At 39.3% G+C, this 22,894-nt stretch overlaps 1 protein-coding gene across 1 annotated transcript in view; it reads left to right on the top strand.

Moving 5' to 3' along the window:
* SLC25A21 (solute carrier family 25 (mitochondrial oxoadipate carrier), member 21) overlaps positions 1-22,894 on the top strand; it is a 115,219-nt gene that overhangs the window by 68,345 nt on the left and 23,980 nt on the right. Inside the window, exon 3 of the mRNA XM_009319374.1 lies at positions 16,742-16,808. Coding sequence (XP_009317649.1) covers positions 16,742-16,808 — 67 coding nt within the window. The remainder of the gene's footprint in view (positions 1-16,741; positions 16,809-22,894) is intronic.

Raw genomic sequence — 22,894 nt, 5'->3', positions numbered from 1 at the left:
TTACAGTTTTGGGGGTAAGGAAGGAATTTCTGCCTCAGTCTGGTAGGGTATATGATAAATTTCCTGTTCCAGGCATCGTCTCTGGCTCTTTCTGCCCGTTCTCTGCATTCCACCTAGACTGCTGCTCAGATTCCCTGCCTTCAAGACCAGTGTTGTCTTTAATCTGTATGAGAACAAACACAGCAAAGTGAAAGGTCTTTTTATCCCTATTGAGCATCCCTCCAGTCAGCCTGAATAGAATTTCAAACCATAAATGCTCTGGTTACGCATCCATCATGGGTTTAACGTTTTAGCTTCTTTTGCTTTCGTCCTGTTATCTCCACATACATTTCTTTCTTTCAGAAGTTTTTTCACTCCAGAAAGACTTTTACTGTTCCCAGCATTTCCTTTTTTGAATTCCTTTCTCCACTATTCAGTGATCTGGTGGATAGTGCAGTTTTACTGATAATTGCATTAGCACGAATGAGTGTGGTATGGAGATGGTATGAGCATCTGGGGAAAGCTTTGTTAGGAAGGTGTAGGCATTTCTTAAACCAGGCACATCGATGAAGAATGCTTGCCCTATAACAAGCAGTTGCTAAATGCAGCTATTTGTGTACTTACTAAATATGTTTTAAATCTCTCTGACCCATTTCCTATCATAGATCCTCCCTCCTATGGTAGGCATCCTTATGCTCTCCTCTCTGGGCTGTGCTATCCATATATACAGGTTGTCCAGTTCTTCGCCCCTCTTGCTTATTATTGCTTATTACTGCTCATCCTTGCTATACCTCCAAATGATCCTCTTGGCATACTGCATTTTCTTCTGTAAAATTACTTTCAAAGCCACTTCTGAGGCTGAAAAAAACGCTGTAGGCTAACTCATCGTAACCCCAGCATAAGCCTCCTTTAGTATCTTTACTATAATTCTTAATAATTAAGCATTTAATTCAGATTAGGGTTTAGGCTGAGATATAGATGAGGCTTTACTCTGTCCAATGATTCACTTTGCCAATCCAAGCACATACAACAAGCACTGCTTAGTGACTCAGCAAATAACAGAACAAATTTTATTTACTCCTCTGGTGGCTTAGTCAGTGATGTGTTACACTACTGGAAAGAAACCTGGTGCTAGGATTTTCTTTTTTTTCCTTTTTTTTTTTTGTTTTGCAAAGCAAAGTTTTGGATCAAGTCCAGGCCATTGTAATATATTGATTTAATCCTAACCAGTTGGCACAAATACTTCAGGATCTGGGGAGTAAGAGACTATTTCTTCCAGACTATTCATTCTCACAGGCCTTTCTTTGTAACAAGTAATAGTTTTATTCTATCATTTTAAAACATATAACTGAAACTTAGATTATACTATAATGGCATTAAAAGAATTTTAACATAAAAGTTGATTATGCACAAATGGCAGATGTATGATAGTGCTCCACTTTTTTAATCTTTATTTTTACCTTAGAAGATGAGACTTAATGATTACTGTGCCTGGTCCTTTGTTGTGAGACTCTGTTGCTAAATCTCTCTTCTTATTCTCTTCAGCTCTTGTAGCCTAGGCTTTGTTTGCAGTTCTAAAAATTTGCAGTGACAGTAGGCAGTTTCACATTGCATCAGTCCACCCGCTTCCAAGAAAATGTTTCCAAAGTCTGTGTGTACTTCTGAAAACATGAAGACTGAGGCACCAGTGTTTTCTTTAATAACTGATGAAAATAAAATGTTAGCGATTAGAATCTGTGTGGTTTTACTCGATTTGGGCATATCCCACAGAAGATTTAAAAAAAAAAAAAGTATTACCAAAAGATCATCTATTACCAGTGGGTAATTTCCTGGACACTGAAATGCAAAAGATCCGAGAACATTCTGCAGCTCCTCACAATTCTGTATGTGTGGAACTGTGCACAGCTACAGATGTTTCCACTGCCGCAGAATTCACTAAAAACTGCCAGGGAATTTGGCCCAGATGTGCTATAGAATTACAATGACCCTGGTAATAGTGAAACTTTAAGCAGCAAACACCAGATGTCCAGTAAAATGGTTAAAACTGAGATCCAAAGCATTTTTTTTACCACATCATCACAAACAAGTACGGAGTGAATAAGCTGAAAATCTCAAGTAATACTTCATTATTCGTCATCTCTAAGCTGATTCTATGTGCTTGACTTGTGATGTAGTGCTGTTCGAGTATAATGTCTCGTAGGAAGGCTGCGTTCCCAGAGGCTTAAATAATTTTGAAAAATGAATTAATTAGACAGGTATCTACATTAAACTTAATACAAGGTTGTATTTTTCTCCTTACCTCCTTTCTCTACTCATTTTGCTTGAAAAGTGATTCTGGCTGTGGGTGTGCTGTGCTGCCTTGTGATAGCTTGCCCGCAGACAGGATAAATGAACTGCTGTTAGTGCCAGCTAATGTAGTTCTGCTTTAGCTCAAATGGTAGCAGACTCGAGCTGCGGTACCAGGGCTCCGTGCAGTGCTACGTTCTGTGTCTGTATGCATAGTAAATATACTTTTCCTACAAAGTACAGGTATTCATTACATTATGAGGCACTGCTTTATACTTTGTGTTTTCCGAGGGGTCCATGTGTAGGGCAGACCCCAGAACCGATGGAAAGCATTACATTTGTCTTTCCACTCTCTATTGATTAGTTATGATTTTTTATATCCTCAAGTGTAAGTTTTGTACATTCATTATCAGAATGTACATTTAGGCATTTTTTAAGTGTCTCTAAACCAAAAACATTGTTTCTGTTACAAATCCTGAATCAAAATGGACAATGTTATTCATGGAAGCCTGGTTGTGTTTGTTAGTGGTATAGATCTGTACAGGGCAATAGACATATATCAGTATAAGTAAGTTAGATTCACTGTTTTTGCTTAAAGCTTGAATGTAGCAGTAGTCTGCTCTGTTTTGTCTCTGGAAACCTAACAGTACCAAGCCTTTTTACTTGGAACTGGGATTATAGGCTTCATAGATAAAAACTGAAGGAAATAGGAAGAAAGAACCACAGGTACAAAAAGGTCTTGAATGCTTAGAGAAAAAACCAAGGAACATGTAGTCTTTGAAAGAAAAGGGGTAGTTATGTTCTCCAAACTCTTTTAAAACTTCTTCACAAAAGATGTGGTATAAACTCTATTAAACTAAAGAGGACTACTTTGAATTCAGTGGGAGCTGAATCAGTGAAGAAGAGTCCATAGCTCTGTTACCGTTACTCACTTTTACACAAGAAAGTGTAGAAATTTGTTTACTAAAATGTATGTTCTTCCCTGGAAGAAAAACTCAACATAAACCGACCAGCACATCGTGGCAGAAAGTTAAGTTAAACTACTGCTTTCAGAAATACTACTGCTCAAGAATTTATGATTTCTCTCCTCTTTTAGTTATGCAGCTGTTTAGATGATTTTCAGCTGGCCTCAGGTGATATCCCTGTATGAATTTTTGTAACTCAAAAGGAGAACATAAGGCTGTTGACAACACTGCTGAGTTTCTCTTCTTTTTTACTGTATTGCCAGTTTTACATAGTTTCAGTACAAAATCATAAATTGTGTGGTTCTTTCTTGAACTGCAGAAACAAAATTATTAAAAGCTTGTGGGCTTTTCAGCATTTTTAACTTACAAAAAACCACAACCCGTAGAAGAACCTACTGTGTTGTGTATCAATGCCGATAGTGCTGGATGCCTTTTCTTGGAGCATTGCCTCAGGATGCCCAGCGCTCCGAACGGCTTTACCACCTGTTCCTTCAAGACCAGCTACAATTACAGCAGAAACCATTGCACTTGGAGCTCTCTGCCCACCCTTGCCTTGCAAATCTGCTTGTAGCCCACTTTCTTGTCTTCGACAGCAGTTTGCCAGTCACAGGTTTGCAATGAAACTGCAGTTCTGACTGCTTGTTACCCCAGTTAAAACAATATAAACATGTTCTTAAGTCCTTGCTGGCTGTACTGTCTGTAGAGAAGGTTTTCACATGGCTCTAAACCAGCTCTGCAGGATAGCAGGTAATCATTTAGTCATGCCTAGTGAAATGTTGTTTATATTGACTTTGTAATGCTCTCTGATGATGGTGAACAAGGAAGTAGTGTGGTTGCAAATTGCAGGTACACTTGCAGAGTGTGAGATCATGGCAAATCATACTGCTGCAGAGGTGCAATGATAATCTCTGGCTAATCTGGCTGAGTTCTAAGTGCTCAGAGCTGGTTACTGAGCAAGCCTCGTGGCACGTTTGTGAGCTACGCAAGAAAAAAGAGTTCTCTTTTGCAAATTCAGAGAAAATTAGAGATCTAGAAGAAAAGCAAATTTGACCCAAATTGACTTTCTTTTTGACGTATTGATGGTTATAGAGACATTATTAAGTCATAAAATGCAGAAAAGTTTGACACCAAAAAATCATGCTGTCTGCTGTAAAATAGCTTGTGTTGCATTTACTTGAATTGCTACATGAAACGTTTTGTTCATTGGTAAAATACTCTGCATTGCTTTTAAAAGTAACTTGGGAGAGAGGGTTCATTTGTTTTGTTTATTCAATGCCGAAGTGGCAAAATCTCTTTCCTGCAGAAGAATTCAAGTTGAGCAGGGTGCTGGATCAGAAGAGTATATTGAGAAAAAGAAAACATTTCAAAAGAGATGTTCAAGTTAAACCTGCTGAGGCAGGTTTGCTGCTCAAAGAACACATTGCAAGTTTTTTTAAAAAAATAAATAATCCAGTAGAAACTGCCACATCACTGAGACACAGACTCCATTACAACTTTTAAAAAAATCTGTCAGGTTTCTTTATAGATGCCTGTGCAGATGAGGAGACTATTGGCAGGTGGGGCATGGCTACATAAAACAAGAGTAGATCACTGAATAATAAGTAGCAATAATAATAATTAAGGCACCAACGTCTACATGAGTCTTCCCTTCACACGTTTGTCTTGCCTGTTGATCTGGTCTCAAAAGGTATTTACGTATCTCTGCATCACAATCTTGTAGCAGGTTTTTCATCAGTAACTGTACTAAAGTATATCACTGGTGTAAAGCCTTGCAAAGTCTGTTTGTAATCATTTAACAGTCAACTTTGGTTGGAATCCTTTGGTAAATCTTTGGTAAGTCTTCTTCATTTCTCAGTCATTTAAACCTACCTTGCCTGTCCTTTTTTCACTTTGAGAAACGCAGTGAAGGTTAGTCACCTCTCCAGACAAAGTAATGACATGACATCATAGTGCTTTATCTTATAAATTGTGTGAGAAGGATGAGAGGAATGTCATCATGGTGTGGGAGTTTCATAGTATTGAAGGTGGAATCTGTTTGGAAGCGTTGCTGCATATTGCCTGAAAAGGGAGCTTTCATGTTTAAAATGTACTGTGATTTAAAAAAAATGAAAATAAGTTTGTTTCTATTAACTGTCAACTCTATTTGTTCTTAGATTGGAGTAACATTGAGGAAAATCTGTTAACCCATATGGTATTTTTAGGGCGTTTGTGAGTGGTGCATGAAGAATAGGAGATATCCTTCTGGGCATCGCTCCAGTATCCATGACAGTCAGTGCATAACACAGATCTTCATCTGACAGAGTTTTCTTAAGCAGTGTAACCTGGGCTGGGGTGAGCCGGCTGGAACAAAGGGCTGGAGTTCAGTTTCACACCCGTGCCCTCACTGTATCACACTGGCACTGCACGATGGCACTCCAGAGGTGGAGGAAAGGATCTGTGACACTGCCGCTGTACCTAGGGACAGTACCCGTAACTGTAAGAAATTTCTGCTTTTTCGAGGAGTTACTTTCTCGCTCCTCGAGTACGTAAAACTCTTTCTAATAACTTTCTTATAACAGAATCCAGTTTCAGCGACACACAGAGGTATTTTGGCTGTCTTTAGGCAGGCAGTTGCCTTTCGTGTGAGTTTCCTCACACATCTGTGTAATAATACCTTTCACTCCCATGGTGCGTCTAGGTACCACGACTGCCTGCTAGATGGAAATTCAAGTGCCAGTATGTGTATGTATTCACGGTGCCATTCACTGCCTAAATAGTGCTACGAATTCTGCACACTTTGATCTCTGTGCGTATGAGACTGTTGCGCTCTACTGGTGCGACTGTCAACAGTATTACTGTTACAAAATCATGAATCTTTTATGATTTCCTGCTAGAGGTACTGTAAAGGGAGTAAGAAAAATACCCCAAAGGTCAAGATGCTAAAAGATGGAATCAAATTAATTATTATGTGCATGTTTGTATATTTTTAATGATACCCTATTCTTTTTAATGCTAAAAAGTGCTGCCTTGAGATTTTTTTGAGAAATGGGAAAAATATGTAAGTTTTTTTGTTTGTTAAAAACACTATAAAACCACTACTGGCCTAGTTGTACTTTAGGCTTCAGAAGGTCAATGTGTTTATGAATCCAAATCATTGCAGGCAAAATTTTGCACCTGCAGTTATGGTTGCCTGCAGTTCAGTTCAGTTTAAGTATCTACATCACTGATTGCATCTGTAAATTAAAAACATCTAAGTAACCTAAATTACAAGCACAAATAATTGCAGGTGCAAAACTCATACAAACACAAAATGATCTCTGAAAGTTGGTCTTCTAAATCTCATTGTAAGTTATTCACTGTATCATGAACCTACAGTCCTCTTGGGAGAGTCACTAATCTGTATAATGACACTGAAAGCCTCTTGAATCTCATATTTAGCTAGCAGATGGGAAAGAATACATGTAGTCATATAACTCCCTAGGGATTACGCATGTGGATATTGAAGAGTATAACTTATTCCAATGAAGGCTAACATTAACTTGCAATCAAAAATTTCCTTCCTGAGCCACATTTTTTCTGATGAAATTAAAACAACTAAATGCTGTATTTTTATGAAGTCACAACCAATCTGAGTAGGACGCACTCCCAGGGCAAGCACAGAAATTTTGCTAATCTCATAATTTTTCATTTAATGAATCACAGCATCAGTTTAACACAGAGAAATGCTGTCAGTCTTCTCCAGAAAACAATCTAGTTATCCTCTCCATGATTTTTTTTTTTAGTGTCAGAAACAGATTTCTAAGCGCATAGCTATGAAAGTCTATTTTTTCTCTGGTATCAAAACTAAAAATGAATCATTTTCTTGCATTCTTTAGCTTCAATAGATGTAGGTGTGGAGCTACTTTAAAACAGTGACTGCTTCCTGTCGTACCAGTTACAGCAGTACTGTTAGCAAAAGGGGGGGAAAAAAAACCTTAAATTCTCTTCTAGTGTTTGAACAACTAAAACTCCTACTGAACAAATGAAGCATTCTGCCAGTTCTGACAATCCAAAATGCAATGAAGAATTTTTCTGTTTCAGAAGCTCCAGGCAAAGCTGTTTTGGCATGTCTGTAGCTTGTTCCTATTGCAAACAAAGGGGCAGCTAGAGGGAGAGTCTTTGGGGAAGAAACTGCTGTCAGTTGTAAGAAATGAGACGTGTAGACCCATTCTACAGCCCAGCTAGTGATTACATGCAGGCAATTTTGTAAGAGCCTAGACCAGCTGCCAGTGATAATAACGCTGCCATTAGCACTGATTTCAACAGGAATTACATCAAACAGGCCAGCTTAAGGCTTCTCGGAAGCATGGGCAAAATCGGTATTTCGTTCATTGGCCATGGGGGCCAGACTACAAGGAAAGCGTTAAGAAGGAGTAGGCAAAGGTGGCAGGGAGCCCTGCAGGGTGAGCGTTGCCGCCCTGCTGCTGGGCTGGCAGCAGTGGGAGTGAGCAGCGGGTGCTGCTGCTGGCAGGGTCCTGCCTCTCTGCCCGCCAGCAGTCGCCATCCTCCCAGGTAGCCTGATTCCTCCCTCGGCGGCAGCGGTCAGCCCAGCTTCACAGGCCCCTGGCACTGGCATGGTAAGTGGCGGAGGTGTGAGCATATCTACATTTTTCAAAATCCAATTTAATTTAATAGACATTAATCTATTACTCAAGCAGTACATGGTAACAATGTACTACTTAACTAATCAATTTATAATCATCCCTGGGAAAAAAAGCCAGAACAAGATGTTCTTTTTTTGCACACGGAGAACTGTTGAGGCTATGTTGTGCGTTACAATGCAAGGCTCCAACTTCACCTTCCTAGAACATTTTTTTAGGTGCTTGGGTATAACAAAACACAGAAAGCGTATGAGAAATATGTAGTGTAAGAGAGGGCTAGACCTTCATTTGAATAGAGAGAAATTTTAACAAGGATTTCTTTTTTTTTTACTCTCACTTTTTGCTGCACGAAAGACACAGGAAAGGAAGGAGAAGGTTTCATCTTTCCCTCTCTTGAGGGATTTATATTTAGGTGTGTCCCATAACATATAAATTCAGAGTGCAGAATAGAAAGCCAAAAATTAGCAAGGATTTTGACCAAGAGATTGAGAGGTGATTAAAAGTCATGGAAGAAAGACTCATTTCTCAGTAAGAATAACAAAGTCACATGGATGATGGATCATAATAACTTCATAATCTGACCCACATGCAGTAAATATGGTGATGACTGTCATTTTGAATAAGTGAGGTAGATTGATGTTGATTATTAATCCATTTCTTGGCCAGTCTGATTGTTTCTGAGCCAGATCCTCCACTGTTTAGTATTTTTCTGAAGTGTCTTAAGAGCACCTTTCACTGACAGTCCCTTCCTTTTTAACCAGTCACTTTTCATACTCTGTGTTGCCTAAACTTATTTGAGGGATTTCTTTCATGAGTTGGCGTGTTTCTAGTATTCTTGTAGCTGGACACTTGGTCTTCTTTTAGCATATAGGGTAACATCAGTGTTACTCCAGACACGTGTTAACATATAATTCTGTATTACATTTACTTGCTGTGAAAAAAAAATCTGTTTTTCCTTAATCCCCACGTGTTGCAACTGATGGTGATTTACGTGAATGCACACTCAGTGAAAAAAGTGAAATATGCTATGGAAATAAGTACCTAGTATTTAGTGCTGGTGTGTAAAATGGCAGGTATCTGTATAGTAGACACAGAATAGATAAAGAAATATACTTGCATAATAGAAATTCAGAAGCTAGCTTGGCTAAGTGTCCCATTGATAGCTTTATATGAAGTTCCTGTAGGGACATGTGTTTAACATTTGCAGTAGGATAATATACATAACATACTTCACAAGAAAGCAAGCTTTTTGGAGAGCAATGGAGTGTCCAAGCCTGGTTTTCTATGAATGTGTCCAACCTTTAATATCTTTTCAGCTCTGTGCCTGTTGCCCCTGAACAACACCCAGCCTTCCCTATAGCTGGGCACCTCTTCAGCTGGGCAAATGGTTGTAGACACTGTGATTGAGGGTGAACTACATGTGTGAACTGGCTAGTGGCTTGCTGCTCTCAAAATAAATGGCTAAATTGTAAGTCCCTTTTTCTCAGCAGTAGGTACTAATTTGTGCCTGCTTTCACTAAGCACTCGCTAGTTTTCCTGAAACTTCTGGGAATTTAAAATCTTTTAAATCTCCAGCTAGGTCCACATAAAGAGTACTTCTCACTAATAGCTATATTAAAGCAATATTGCCCTGTTTTCAGTTGTTTTGCTTTCTGTCAGTAATAAATTCACAACATGCTACATACCATGAAATAAAAAGATACCTTTTTCCTGGTATAAATGAAACTCTAAGCAAATTTTACTACATTTAGACATACTTTCTTTCTCTTTTTGAACACCCACCCTTCTACCAAGCATGTCTTCAAAATTCCTTCACTTTGTTGTAATAAAAAATTTTGTAAAATCAGAAAGTAGCGCATTCATTTAATGTAACTGACATGGTCATGAAACCCAGGTCTTTTATTTATACTTGGGATAATGCAGAGGTAATGAAAGCAGAATTGAACCTAAGAGGTTTTTTGTTTCAATTATAAAACAATGTGGGTAAGAGACTTGGATTTGACAGCAATAGAAGAAAGGGAATATTGTGTTCATGCCTTCAATCAGCTTTATTAGATCCTTAAAGGGAAAATTATGTGGAAGACAGAGGAAGAAAACAACAAACTAAGCAAGATCCCAATTTCAGTATAATTTGGAGAAAATAACTGATTTAGGTTCGTCATCTTGCCAGGGTGAATGACTCAAGGCTTCCAAACAAGAAATGGAAACCAGAAGGATAGTGAAAGCCTGAAAGAACAAATTGAGAAGATATGATTGACTGTAATGTTTCAAAATCAACTGCTGCAAAGATGAGTTTGGGCTGTTGCCCAGAATACAATTGAATGGTGATGTTCATTTAGACCCTTAATGCTGAAACAAAATAAGATGTAGCTGTGTTTCTGTTAGAGATTTACTTGTTCTTTCCAGTGTCTCTAGCTCGGGATATGATGTCACGTCCTCTCTCTTCTATCACACGCTGCAGTGATTCCTCCTGCTGTTCCATAGTTTTTCTGAACACCAGTTTTCTGAAGGAAGGCCTGAATCCAGGTGATAATATCTTTCAAATGTGAAATGTCATCACCATTCATTAGTTGACTTTGAAAACTTTTATACACTGTGTGCCAGTAGGCTAACTCGGTGTTATTGACCAAGGAAAAGAGAAGTACAAGATCGTTGTGTGTGTATGTACTTTCTGACTGACAAAGCCATTCAAGTTTTTGTTGCTGTCATGCTAGTTTTTTAAAATTAAGTGAATAGCTCATTCTGCAAAGATTTCAAATAATTGTATCTTTAATGGGCATGATTTGTAAAGCATTATTTGGAAAAGTTGGGGGCAGCTGCTTCTCCTCCACCTCAGGCACAGAGGGTTCTAAAAGAGACTATGCTTTATGCAAAAAATTAGTCAATTGACAATAGGCAGTGATGAGATGGGATTGTCTTCTACTTCCTCCTTTCCTTTATTCCTTTCATCTCACTGACTGTGCTTACTAACCTTTTTTCTGTTTCTATTTCAAATGAGGAAGAAAAAAAAAACCTAAACCACAGTTCATAATTAAATACTGAGCTAGTTCTTACCATGTTTACTGAATTACATATTGCATATATGAATGTATATCCTCAAAGTTTTCATGTGTTTTTAGATTTCTAAACTTAATGTGTTCCATAGGAATAGACCTTAACTCCTTCCTGTCTGTTTTTCATGATGAGATTTGCCTCCACAGAGGAAAGGAGGAGTAGTGAAACCCAGTTACAGATCCCTTAAAATTTTAGGGATTTGTAGAGCCATGAATATAGTTGCTGAGCTCTGCGGATTCTCCTGGTTCACAGTAGAGATTCCTCCAGCAGAAAATCTTCAGTGTTGACCTTACAGCTGCATTAAGCAGATCAGCTTGACATGACATGCACAGTGATATCTTTGCACAGGTATCTTTGCTGCAGGGTGGCTGATCTGGTGAAGAGGGCTTTCAACCAGGAACCGCAGGGGAGGGAGAGAGTTACAGCAGCTCTGAGGGAGCAATGGACAGGCTGACAAGCAAAGCGCCCCGGGCGATGTGAACAAGGAGGAACACAAAATGAACAAAACAGGGCTTAAGTGGCATCACCTCAAGCATTTGCATGTAAGCAAGGAAGTCTCTCCAAAGCGCCTGCACACTAAGGCACGCAGCATGGGGCGTAAACACAAGGAATTAGAGATCTGTGTGCAGCTGCAGGGCTGGGATCTTGTTGGGATCCCAGAGATGCAGTGGACGGCTCGCATGACTGGAGTGCTGCAATGGAGGGATACAGTCTCTTTAGGAAGCACAGGCCGGGAAGACAAGGAGGGGGAGTAGCCCTTTATGGGAGAGAGCAGCTGGAGTGCACAAAGCTCTGCCTGAGGGTGAATGATGAGACCTTATGGGTAAGGATTAAAAAGCAGACCAATACTGGTGACTTTGTAGTGGGTGTCTACTATGGGCTGCCTGACCAGGAAGAACAAGCAGATGAGGCTCTCTACAGACAGCTAGAAGCAGCCTCGCATTTGCAGACCCTGGTCCTCATGGGGACTTCAACCACCTTGATACCTCCTGGAGGGACAACATAGCAGGGCATAAGCAATTCAGGAGGTTACTGGAGAGCATTAATGGTAACTTCTTGACACAAGTGAAAGAGGAGCCAATGAGGAGAGGTGCTCTGCTGGACGTCATACTCGCAAATGAGGAAGGCCTCATTGGGGATGTGAAGGTGGAAGGGATCCTTGGTGGTTGTGACCATGAGATGGTGGAGTTCAGGATCCTGAGAGGAAGGAGCAGGGCAAAGAGCAAGATCACAACCCTGGACTTCAGGAAAACAGGCTGTGGCCTCTTCAGGGATCTGCTTGGAAAAGTCCCATGGTATAAGGTCCAGGAAAGCTGCATAGTATTCAAGGATCACCTCCACTCCAGAGAAGTCCATCCCAACACACAGGAAGTCAGGCAAAAATACCAAAAGGCCTGTGTGGCTGAACAAGGAGCTCCTGACAAAACTCAAACATAAAAAGGGAGTATACAGAAGGTGGAAGCAGGGACAGGTAACGTGGGAGGAGTATAGAGACAGTCTGCGCATGCAGAGACATGGTTAGGAAAGCAAAAGCCCACCTGGAGTTGAACTTGATGAGGGATGTCAAGGGCAACAAGAAGGGCTTCTATAAGTATCTAAGTGGTGAAAGGAAGACTAGGGAAAATGTGGGACTGTTGCTTAATGGGGCAAAGGCCCTGGTGACACAGGACATGGAAAAGGCTGAAATACTGAATGCCGCCTTCGCTTCAGTTTGTAGTAGCAAGACCAGCCTTCAGAAATCCAAAGCTCTGGAGAGAGGGGGAAGGTCTGGCATAAGGAAGACTTACCCCTGGTGGAAGAGGATCAGGTTAGAGAATACTTCAGTAAACCTGACATACGTAAGTCCGTGAGCCCTGATGGGATGCACCCACAAGTGCTGAGGGAGCTAGCTGATATCATTGCAAGGTAACTCTCAATTATGTTTAAATTATCATGGCAACTGGGAGAGGTGCCTGGGGACTGGAGGAAAGCAAATGTCACTCCTATCTTCAAAAAGGGCAAGAAGGAGGATCCAGAGAACTACAGGCTGGTCAGCCTCACCTTGATCCCTGGGAAGGTGATAAAGCAACTAATCCTGGAAACCATTTCCAGGCACGTGAAGGACAAGGCAATGACTGGGAGCAGTCAGCACGGATTCACAAAGGGGAAGTCATGCTTGACCAACCTGATAACCTTCTATGATGAAATGACTGGCTTGGTATATGAGGGGAGAGCAGTGGACATTGCCTACCTAGACTTCAGTAAGGCTTTCGACACTGTCTCCTATAAGATCCTCATAGAGAAACTATCGAAGTATGGACTGGATGAGCAGACAGTGAAGTGGATTGAAAACTGGCTGAATGGCCAGGCCCAGAGGGTGGTGATCAGTGGTACAAAGCCTAGCTGGAGGCCAGTAACTAGCAGTGTAACCCAGGTGTCACTACTGGATCCAACTCTGTTCAACGTCTTCATTAATTATCTGAATGATGGGGCAGAGTGTACCCTCAGCAAGTTTGCTGATGATAAAAAACTGGGAGGAGTGGCTGATATACCAGAAGGTTTTACTGCTATTCAGATGGACTTTGACATGCTGGAGAAATGGTCTGACAGGAACCTCGTTCCTGTCAGTTCAGCAAGGGGAAGTGTGAAGTCCTGCACCTGGGGAGAAACAACCCCATGCACCAGTATTATACTGGGGACCAACCAGCTGCAAAGCAGATTTGCAGAAAAGGTTCTGGGGATCCTCGTGGACACGAAGTTGAACATGAGCCAGCAACATGCCCTGCAACCAAAAGGGCTACTGGTATCCTGGGCTGCATTAGGAGAAGTGTTGCCAGCAGGTCGAGGAAGAGTATCCTTCCCCTGTACTCAGCACTGGTGAGGCCACACCTGGACTGCTGGATCCAGTTCTGGGCTCCCCAGTACAAGAGAGACACGGACATACTGCCAAGAGTCCAGCAAAGGGCCACCAAGATGATGAAGGGACTGGAGCATCTTTCATACGAGGAAAGGCTGAGAGAGCTGGGACTGTTCTGCCTGGAGAAGAGAAGGCTCAGGGGGGGATCTCATCAATGTGCACAAATACCTAAAGGAAGGGTGCAAAGAGGACGGAGCCAGGCTCTTTTCAGTGGTGCCCAGTGACAGGACCAGAGGCAATGGGCACAAACTGAAACACAGGAGGGTCTGAACGTCAGGAAACACTTTTTCACTGTGAGGGTGATTGAGCACTGGCACAGGTTGCCCAGAGAGGTTATGGAATCTCCCTTCTTGGAGGTATTCAAAACCCATCTGGACATGGTCCTGGGCAACCGGCTCTAAGTGGCTCTACTTGAGCAGGAGTTTGGATCAGATGATCTCCAGAGGTCCTTTCCATCTTCAACCCTTCTGTGATTCAGGACCAATGGATAATTGCTTTTCATATTTTCAGTTCCCATTTCTCTAGAACTTTCAAACAATCCACCGCCTGGTCTGCTGACCATCTGAATCGCTGGTATTTCAACACCGAGCTGTGACAGAATGGTGGATTACTCTTTAGAAGTGATTACCTGCCTCACAAGGTTGCTGAGATGGCAGATCTGTTGCTCAAATTCCTGGTATATCCTTCCCCTTCACATTCTCTCTGCAAAGTCTTCCCTGAGATCCTCAGAGACTGTGGGAATGTTACAAAGTTTATATATTCAATAGCTGCATACATTTGAGTATACAAGAAGGCAACATGGAAAAGCAACCTGTACTGCTGTGTAAGGCTAGGTAATGCTGTGTGTTTTTAGAACTGAATTGTTGCTCTACACTGCATATTTCTCTGTTTATGCATCTCTTACTAATGAGAAAATCTGGACTAAGTTTGGGTCTCACTTTTTTGTAGTCAGAGCTACACCTGTGGGTAGAGCAGTGGAGCACTTTTCATTTTCCAATTCCAATCATGTCGGAGTACTAGAAATTCCAAATGGGATGCCTCTTGTAGATATGCTTACAGTGTTTTAGATTGAGCTGAAAGGAAGAGAGTGTTTATGGGGATCTGTGTTCTTGTAGCCAGTCCTACTTGGACCTCAGTTTCAGTTTGAACTCACATTAAACTGTATGAATCACATGCTTAAAGTTATTCAACATTTCAATAGCTTGCTGAATCAGCAAGAATATACTCTGAATATGTATGAACCGTTAAAGACTAAGACTGGATCCAGTATATCTATATTGTTATACCCGTATCTATAGTTATAACCATATCTATGTGGGTAGATATAGACATGTGTATGTGTGTATATATATATTTATGTTTGGAAAGTGGGACTTTGGGGAAATTCAAACATCTGATGACCCAATTGAATTCCTGAAATCTCCTACCCAAGGACTTTCAGTGTTTTGTCATGAAACCATCATTGTGTAAAATGCTCAAAGTTTCCTTTTATCATGGACTGGAATTCATAACTTACTTCAGACGAAGGATAAGCAATATTCCCACTCTGGAGCATCTTAGAAAGCCTGAATTATTTTATTCATATTGGAGCAGCTTAAGAAGAGAACTCCAGAGAAGCGTTATAAGAAGGGTGGAAAAAATGGTATAGCATTTGTCATATTTTACATTCACATGGGGAATATGAATTTAATTGTTTTCCTTTGATGTGCACAGGATAACTATAGGAGAATCTGTTGATGTGATGACTCTTCCACACCCTGCAAAAATACTCCAAGTAATAGGCTGTTTTAGAAAGGTGAATCACCACCTTTCAACAATCACCACCTTTCAACATTTTAAAAAGACACAAATGCTTTGCTTGAAGAAGTGATTTCTTCTGTAGACAGAATCCTCTTACAGTCCTGAAAGAAGTGTGTAAACTCTGAAGATGGATAAGTTGTAAGATATACCCGTGTTGGCTGGCAAGGTAGCTTCTTGCTGATGCATTAGATGCCTTCTGAACTCTCCCCATGCACTATCTAGGTTAATGTGGAGACCTAGCAGACAAGAACTATGTCTACTTTTACCTCACCTGGGGATTTTGAGAACTACCTGTCATTTAAAGCATTCTCGAGACCCAGCGTTATGCATCTACATTGGCCTTGTAAGCAGAGCTCAGGCTGCCTGCAAATGCCATGTGTGCTTGTAGCAGGCTATATATATATAAAATTTAGATGATGCAAATCAAAGCATTGCAACAAGTGGATCTTTGGCTTCAGGCCAGCTCCAAAAGTCAGCAGCTATTGTAAACTCCTTAGGTGTTTATGGAGCTAGGCAAGAGAGGGGCAAAGACCTGAATGAGTACAGTAGCAAGATACTGCCCAAATTTTTTTTGCAAGATGAAATACATACATTCTGTTATGGCTCTGTGAATAGCTAACTTGTGTTAAAACTAAGTTGTCAAAAAAATTACTTCATCTGTTTTGAGGTATATTTAAAACTAAACTTTAAAAGATGTCTTGACCTAGCGTCTGAAGATGAGTGTGCAGGTTTTTTGTATGCAACTTGCTGAAGTCACAGTTTTTTCCAAATCTGTATTTTGTGACTTCAGTTTTTAATATTATCATTGCTATATCAAGAAAATTAAAACAACGAAATAATACTTCCTCTTCATTGTCAAAACTGTTCCTCTTCCTTTAAATACAATTTCTTGCCTACTCAGAAAAAATGGATTAAATTTTTACTTATTCATTGTTGATTTTTTTATATAATCTCACCAGCACATAACAGAATTGGTAGCACATTAGTTACTTAGCAAGTAAGCAAAGAGTATTGTTATTTGTCTGTGTGCTTGGAAATGCTGAAAGGTTAGTTGCTTTACTCAAAAGTGAAAACAGAATTGGCAGTATGGTAATGATATGTTGTTTATCCATACAAAATTAATTTCTTTTTTTCTTCAATAGATTGCTTGGCTTCTACAAAGGAATATTTCCTCCCATCTTGGCTGAGACACCTAAAAGGGCGGTGAAGGTAAAAACCCCATACTTCCTCCGTTAAAAATATGAGTAGGGACAGTGGCAGCTGTAAAACATTTTATTTCTCCCCCACTGACTGACATTAGAATCTTAAACTTATTTGGCATATTAATCCTCTGATTTTTAGTAGGAGGAAACTTTCCTTTTGATAGCGCAATAAAAACTCTGCTTGATTAAGAAGTGTAGGATAAGGCTCTTAAATCCTAGGCTATTTTTGACCTGTATATATAATGTTACTGAAAAACAAATTACAATTAATTTATATAATAAAAATCAATGAAATACTTTAAGTGATATTTTAGCCTCATAATTACCTCTGGTTTAGACACTTTGTTTTACTGAAAATGCCTAGCAACTTGCAAAACAACTAATAGCTTAATAAATTAACACAAGAAGCCATTAAAGAAGCCACCCATAATAAGTACTTAGTAACTTGAAGTAATATATCTGTAGGTGTGAAGGGCTGCCCAGAGTTTTCTTGTACTCCAAAAAGCGCTCTACTCCATGCTCTTACTTTTTTACAGATGCACATAGTAACGGGTGCAACTCTTCATCACGCAAAGAACATTTTACTCCAGCTCTCTTACAGTTGAAATAGATGCTAGCCTATCAAAGTGTATTTACTGTCAAATGTTGATCTGATTTTCTTTTATTATCCTTTATATTGATTTGTACAGCATTATTTTAGTAACATTCCTAAGCAAAATACATCAATACATCAATTTTTTCAGTTGTCATGCAACCTTTCTAATTAAAACCTAGTAATTAAGCACCTCATCTTAGAGTTCTAAATCTATCAAAACATCCATTGTGTTAGGAGCAAATGTTTCTTTGTCTTTTACTTCAGAACTTTGAAGTTTCCCATAATTGCACCAAATGTGTCTGAAAGCAGTTATTATACAGAACGCCTTGATTTTCCTTTCTTTCTTTTTTTGTTTCTTTCTAAAAAAGCTGCATATGATTCTGGTCCTTAGTCTGCAATTAATCATTCACATTCCAATTCCTTTACAGAGGAATAATATTTGTATAAAGTGACAGGATGTGACCTTGTAACAGAATCCTAAAGGAGTTCTGGTAATGTCATCTTCTTGTTTGCACTGGCATTTTAGATGCAAACGACATATGTCACCTATCTCAATTATTTAATACAATTAAGAAAACTAAAGTTCTATTTAACAGCAAAGTGGCAGTGAAGAATAGATGGATGATATTTAGAAGACTCCTAATAACTCATTTTCTTCGGACTGTGATGTTTCCTCTGTCTCTCCATTTCATTTCATTTGAAACAGGTCAAAGTCAATCTTATCATGCGTTTTAGATTCCAGCATATATTCAGTTAAAATACAAAACCAGGTTTGATTTCTCTCCTACCAGCCTGAGTCATTCAAAAAATCTTGAGTCACTTTCTCTTACTCAGATTGATTAAATTGGCTTAAACCCCACAATATTCAATATAATTATAGAGTCATAGAAAGATTTATTGGTGCTGACTTCATAGTTAGATCAGGTTGCTCGGATGCCTTGTCTAGTCGAGTTCTGAAAATCTTCAAGGATGGAGACTGCAGCCTCTCTGTGCTCCTGCTTCAGTGCTTAATTGCTTTCACTGTGAAGAATTTTGCCTTCTATCCAATCCAAATTCCCCTGTTGCAACTTTTGCCTATTGCCTCTCGTGGTTCTGTTGTGGACCTCTGAGAAAGTCTGTCTTCTGTATAACCTTTTGATGGCGGAAGACAGGAATTAGATCCCCTTAGCCTTCTCATCTCCAGGCTAAACAGACTCAGTTCTCTCAGCCTCTTGTTGTACATCATAAGCTCACAGCTCCTTAAATGTCTTACTGGTGCTTCCTTAGTGGGATACTTTCTACCTAATTCTTGGGCATTTACGTGAGGGCTCAGTAGTGTTTCTGCAACCATGAGAATCAGGTTTAAATGCTAAACATGTTTTTTAATTAAATCATTGGATTCCTTAATTCTTTACACTATTCCTTTAAATTTTATGCTGTTCCTAGGACACCAGGAGGACTTTAAGATACCTTGAGACATCAGCTATATTCTACATTAGAAGAATTCAGTGACAGAATAGGGCAGGACAGTAATGTCCTTGTATGACCCTGGATACTGAAGCAATTCAATGTCAGATGTTACATGCCAGCATAATTTCTAACATCCAAAGTGGGGTTTGTACCCATGCTTTGACTGAAGAGAATCAAGCTTGTCTCAAATTTCCACTAACCTTATTTGGATATGACCCCAACAGAAAGGTCACTGCTTCTTTTGGCTCACTCTCCACCTTTTATTTTTCTAATGGTTTTCCTCGTTTTAACAGGACGCAAGATGTCCCTTGTCCACTGCCAAACTGGCTAGTGAGATTTAGAGGAAGACTATGTCCATGCCTTGGTTTTGAGACTTGAGAAAGCACAAAAGGTAGAGAGGCAATTTCTAGGTTCCAGCAGCCTTGGTTTGTGTTTGTAATGAACTTTTTTGAAAACTTCTAGTTATAGTGTCTTTTATATCTCATAAAAGTGTGTAGAGCATGGACAATGGAGATTTTGTACTAAGAAGAAATGTACTTGTGCTACCGGAATATTGTATTTATCTGGTGTGGATATTTCCGAATAAAAACAAAGCTACTAAAATGAAGTTATTTAGCCCGTTATTCAGCTAAGTGTTGAAGATACAGCTTCACTTTTAGTCAACTACGTTCTCATGTCTGTCTTGCTATTTCTTTTTTTCTCTCTCTTTATTTCCCTTCTAAAAAGAAAGCTGGTATTTCTGGAAGACGAAAAGTCAAAGTTTATAACTTTATGTTAGATTGAACTTGGAGGAAAGAAGTGATGATGCCAATACAATGGTTAACAGATGAACTTTTGGGGCAAATTTATATTGTTCATGTGTTCCCAGACATCTTGTTTCAAGCATATATTTTTACCTTAGAGTTATTGAGACATCTGGTAAGTACTTTGGCTATTTTCTGTGTAACTTGAATTAAAGTGTATCTTTGCCAGATGGACAATATTGGTTATTATATACACAAAAGCATGTTTTAAATACATTTATTCTGAGATGTTTTTGTGAAAAGCTATTAACTTAATACAACTGTAGAGAAAAAGACAAATTACGCTGTGTTTTTAAAAACATTTTGGGTGGACATACGTGATATAAATCCATATGATATAGCTAGATGCTTTTGGGCAAAATTGTATGTATACTAGCCACTCTAGTACACCCAGCAACATTTATACTGAGTTTTATTGCTATTGATTTGTTTTCTTCAAAAAATGATATAAAGCATAGTTATTATTAAGTAGTTATTTTATTTATGACTCTAGGAAGCTATTGATTTTTAAGGTAACATTTTTAAGACCAAAAAATTGCTAGGTAATGTATTTCTGCCTTTATTACAACCATTTTACAGATCTGTAACACTATGGAAAACATTAAGGAATACCAGAAATTCCATTAAAGGTTAGGAGGGTAACAATGAGTAGAAAGATGCTGGAGAGAGAATAAAGCAAACTTTATCACAATAAGAAATCACTTTAGTTCAGTGAAGTAACTCACCCACCCACAATTGACACTTTCTCAGAGACTTCCTTTTATCTATAAAATATCTTCAGTTATCCAAAAAGATAGACCTACAGTCTAAGTAACACTTCTATCTTTTCTGATTATTGGCAAGGCTAGTACAACAATTTTAAACATATTTGCAGGATGTTTGCAAGATTAGTGTTCAATCTGTACACTATTTGGAGAGCAGTTAAAATCTGGGCCCCAATTCTAGGACCTTTTCTGCAAAATGAGGTAATAATCCCTGCTGAGGATAAAAAAAAGTATCTATCCACTGGCCAGAATATCAGTCCTTCAGTTTTCAGAATTTAACATTCTAATTTTGCATTATGTATACATATTCCCTCCTGCTTTAAATGTTGTGGCATTACTAACACATTAACACCCAGTTCTCTGATGGTTTTGGTGTGATTCTAGTGACTTTTCATTTGAAGTAGGTCTTGATTGAAAAATGTTATTGACTTTGCCATAGGGTTCTAAACAAGTTAAAATGACAATGTGGCGCTTACTACGCGTGTTCCTGTGCATGTGGTTTATGGAAAAGCTGTTTTGTTCTGATAGGTCTGTGGTAACTGAGCCCTGAGGGACTGAGCTTGTCTTCTTTGGCTGAGGCCCAGCACGGGTCACCCAGTCTTTCTGTTTTGTCTGAAAAACTCGATTCCCTTATGTTTCTTATGATTCCCACATCTCCGTTGACCTCATTTCCCATTGCCTTCCCCTTGTGGTGAAACAGTTTGATTGTCACATGCATAGGCAGGTGCTATGTGAGGGATCACGGCCTCACGTGTGGGAGCGAAATGCACAGACTTTCAGAGGATCCCATCTTCGTTTGAATCAGCTTGCTCTAAACTAATCAAGTGTTACAGGTCAACTTTGGAAAGTAGCCAGGAAAGTCAGAGGTTCTAGTTACTTACCTTTGCTATACAGGGATGTGACAGCTCTTGCTCTAGTAGATATCCACCTGCGCTGATGGAGGCTTGGTGAAGCTGTGACGGGGTTTTGTTGTTCACTCCCATAATACTGGATGTGCTGTGTAAAAGGCACTTTTCTTTTGCTCGCAAAGTTGTGTATACTTCTTGGACCGATTACAGGACTCACACATAGTGAGCTGTAGTTACAGGCTTTGTGTTGTTCCACGTGTGAAAATCACGTGGAATAACACTTCCAATATCTTTGGTTTTACCTGGAATTCAGATATCTACTCTTTATAACCTGCAATATTTTCTGCTATCCTCATTCCTCATGCTAGAAGATGGTTTTCACTGCCCTCAGAACTGTCTTATGTGGCATCAACCTGAAGTGCTTTTTCAGTGGCTTCAGCAACATATTTGCAGAATATGAATTTGAAACAACATGGGGTTTGGGGAGATGTACTGTGCATGGAAGCACTGGACTAGAAAGGATCTCTTAGGCCAGCAATCTAGTCCCCTGCTGTTCTATAATCTCCTTCATAAACTTATCAAACTCTCCCTTACAAGTGATTAAGGTTTTTCCCCCATTATTCTTATTGGAAGACTGTTTCAGGACCCCACTCCTTTGGTTGTGAGAAAGCTTCATGAGATTTCAAGCCACATTCTATTTATGAGTAGTTTTTACTTTTATACTCTATTACTTTATGTTACATATCTTTCCTTTCCTTGTTTTTCATTCTCTTGCAGCCTCTCTTTTGCTAGACTAAACAAGGCAAGTGTTTATTCTTCTTCAGTCTTCATTCTTAAAAAAATCTTTAAGTTCTCCTTATGGTCCTGGTAACCCTGTTTTGAATATGCTGTAGCCTGAGTTCATCTTTGAACAAGGGAAGCCAGGTTTGTGTGCTGTATTTCAGAGGGCATCTTAGCAATAATTTGTAAAATGTCACAAATACCCTTTCTTTAGAGTATACCTTGACTGATGCATTTTAGACTTTGGGTCCACAGACAAGGAAATAGGTGGTGAAAGTCTGTCTGTGCATGTCAATGGGAAGCTTCTTACTGACTTCAGTGCAGTCAGGGTTATTCTCAACACTGTTCTTGGAAGAATGAAGCTGTTAATTTATTCCACTTTGATTTTTAGAAGATTTCACAAAAAGTATTCTGAAAATTAATGACTTTGGGTGGCAAGAAGTGTTAGGTTGCAAAGTGAACCATTTACAGATGGTTGCCTTTCTCCATGTTGGTGCAGGTGAAACTGAGCTTCTCATTTCTTTCTTGAAGTTGAAACATAAAAGAGTATAGCTGTCAAAACTCATCTTCTAAGGAATCACAGGTGTGCAGAACTTCTGAGCACCACTGACTGAAAGCAGACAATTGGGTGAAAGATTTATTTGTAAAGAGCAAAAACTAAAAGAAATGTGTCTGTTGACAGTAAAAGACTATAAAAATCTACAGACTTTCCATCTTCAAAATCTGCAGTTACGTCTCTCTGATGAGAAGTAGACTAATATCTGAGAAATGTGAAAGTGATTACAGTATATTATATTAAAGATGTGAAGGTGATTTCTTGGGAGAAATGATAGTATCTGCTACTACATTTATAC

This window comes from Pygoscelis adeliae, unplaced genomic scaffold (assembly GCF_000699105.1).
Source record: "Pygoscelis adeliae isolate BGI_AS28 unplaced genomic scaffold, ASM69910v1 Scaffold71, whole genome shotgun sequence".
Taxonomy (NCBI): Eukaryota; Metazoa; Chordata; class Aves; order Sphenisciformes; family Spheniscidae; genus Pygoscelis; species Pygoscelis adeliae.
This window is presented reverse-complemented; position numbering and strand designations above follow the sequence as displayed.